Below are 2,515 nucleotides of genomic sequence, written 5' to 3'. Positions count from 1 at the left end.
ATATACATATTTGTATTATTAATATACAATTACATAATTACATAATTATAAAATTATATATTATAATTATATAATATAATACGTTTCCTTATTTTGTTAGCTTATATTAATTTTTAACGCATTGGAAATATAAATAAATTTGTCAAATAAAATTATCTATTTGACTCAGATGGTCATAATATTTTGCAGAATCAAACATTTTGTGTTTATGGCTGTAGTCAAAGTCTCGCTACAAATGCTTTGAGGCATATTTGATGGATCAATTAAAAGAAAGAATTTTACAAACTGACCAGTTAAAAAATGCTTCAAAGCATTTGCAGCATTGACTGTACACTATGTCTTGACATTGACCTAGTTTCCACCGAGGGTTTAATCCGTGTCAGAATTGTCGTTCGACTGAAACAGGGGAATACTGTAGTTGGTTGGTTCTTACATTCTGGGGAAATTCCATACAATCGATCAATCACAGTCGAGAAATTATCATTTTTGTATATGCTCAAGAATAGGGGCCCTGGTCCGGATTAAACCCTTGGTGTAAATTAGGCCATTGACCAATTGTGTTCCAAAATTCAGTGCTAAAAATGTATAGTGCTACATGTAACGTAGACTGTAGATTTTCAGCACTGACAGTGAATTTTGGAACACAGCCTGTTGCATTTCAAGCGGTCAGAATTATCAGAAAAGAAGTGAAAGAATAAATAATTAGAGAGAGAAGCTTGCAAACTGTACATATCATTCGTTCACTTGACTACATTCAAACTCAACGGTTGAATAAGTGCTCGCTGTTATTGGTGTAGTCTTTTAAATCATCCAATCAGACTTTTAGATCTAGCAGAATACATCAATAGCAGCATTCAACTGTTGATCGAGTTTGCTGAATCGTGAAATACCATGAACGTAATACCATGAATCCATACGCATGATTCGGATTGTCCGTTATCGTGTTGTTTATTGAGAAAGATTATTGATGTTAGAAAACGAGATGATAGTGGAATTACCGTAAGTATTAATTGACAAAATATCGAAATGATTAAATGTTGTACATTAAAAATTCGCAGACAGTACAAGTTCTTGGGTTTTCAAAACGAGATTGTAAGCTAGGTTATTGTTTCATTTCCCATCTCGTTTTTAGGGAAGCTACTTCCAACTTCTGGAAACAAAATAGAAGGACAACATATGGCAGCTGGCCCTTCAACGAATCCGACAAATGCAGTGCTGAACGCATGGCCGCCGCTGGATTTTATGTTATTGGGGACAGTGATGAGCCGGACTTGGTTGAATGTTTCATTTGTAGCAAGCAACTCGATGGTTGGGAACCGGACGATGATCCATGGTACGTTTAGTAATTCGTACATACATTTATTAGTTATTTATTTTCACTTATTATTAATTATTATATTTTATGGTACTTTAAAGAGAGAGAATACTCTCCTTACCTCAAATCTTAAATAAAAATCTATCTTTTCGACACTTTTTTACTTAAAACAAAAGAATCCGGCAGAAAAACTCAGCCTCGTGAAACAAATAATTAAGCGTTAAATTTTGAAACTTTAGAGGTTAAGATATCTGTTGTATCAACTAAGGATGGATAGAGTTTCCATAGATAGAGACCATTCAGACATTGACAGAAAAGCAGAGAAGCAAAAGCCAATCAAAACTTGTGCTGGTAAGCAGAAAACTGAAACAGTGAATTACCAGCACAAGTGAGTATGTACTGCAGTCACATGTTCTATGCTGACAAATGTATTTTAGGTACATACATGTCATATTGCAATAGTGGAAAATTTAAATTCAACATATATGCAACTCGTACTGTAAGAATTAGCCAATCAGAGCTGTAAGTTTTTGAAAAAAATTCTTGATTCTTTAATTGGCTAATTCTTACGTTTACTATTATGGAAAATATGTACAGGCATCTATAGGGCTGTCTGCATTTTATCTTTTAATTCTCTATATTTACCCATTATTTTTGTTAATAAAACGTATAAATTGAAAACTTACAGGAGTGAACATGAGAAACATCAGTCGAGCTGTCCATTTGTTAAATTAAATAAGCAAGATGAAAAAGAATGGACAGTGGATGAATTATACGATTTATATAAAAAATACAAGACAAAAGAATATGTAAGTTTTGTGTATACTTTAAATTATATTGTAATTGTATATACTTCAAATTATATTTGTTGTCCATTTATTTAGTTATGTTTAATAATAATATTTTGTAGATGGATCAAGTAAAAAAGAATATCACCACAATGAAAGAAGTAACGGCACAGTTAATGAGCGAACTCTCTAAATAGAATATCAAAGAACAAAGAGAATACCGATTGAATATTATGGATTTTGAATATTACGGAATATCTATCTTATTATTTTAAGAACTTCTGAATGTTTAAATATATTTTGTACTGTTTAAGAAATACTAGTATGTAATAATACGCATAATCAAATTTCTTATTTCAGACTCAGCTAATTAATAAATTTATAAATTTAAGCATTACTAAGATATTTAAAG

General features: G+C 31.3%; 1 protein-coding gene across 1 annotated transcript; it reads left to right on the top strand.

Annotated features, from left to right (window-relative positions):
* The first annotated feature begins 871 nt into the window (after nucleotides 1–871).
* On the top strand, nucleotides 872–2,515 carry LOC108694189 (baculoviral IAP repeat-containing protein 5-like). Its single transcript, XM_018203538.1, has 4 exons — nucleotides 872–999; nucleotides 1,133–1,333; nucleotides 2,004–2,124; nucleotides 2,226–2,515. The coding sequence occupies exons 1-4, from the start codon at nucleotides 968–970 to the stop codon at nucleotides 2,298–2,300; spliced, it is 429 nt and encodes a 142-aa protein (XP_018059027.1). The 5' UTR covers nucleotides 872–967; the 3' UTR covers nucleotides 2,301–2,515.

The sequence above is a fragment of the Atta colombica genome, unplaced genomic scaffold (genome assembly GCF_001594045.1).
Source record: "Atta colombica isolate Treedump-2 unplaced genomic scaffold, Acol1.0 scaffold116, whole genome shotgun sequence".
In the NCBI taxonomy this organism is placed as follows: Eukaryota; Metazoa; Arthropoda; class Insecta; order Hymenoptera; family Formicidae; genus Atta; species Atta colombica.
This window is presented reverse-complemented; position numbering and strand designations above follow the sequence as displayed.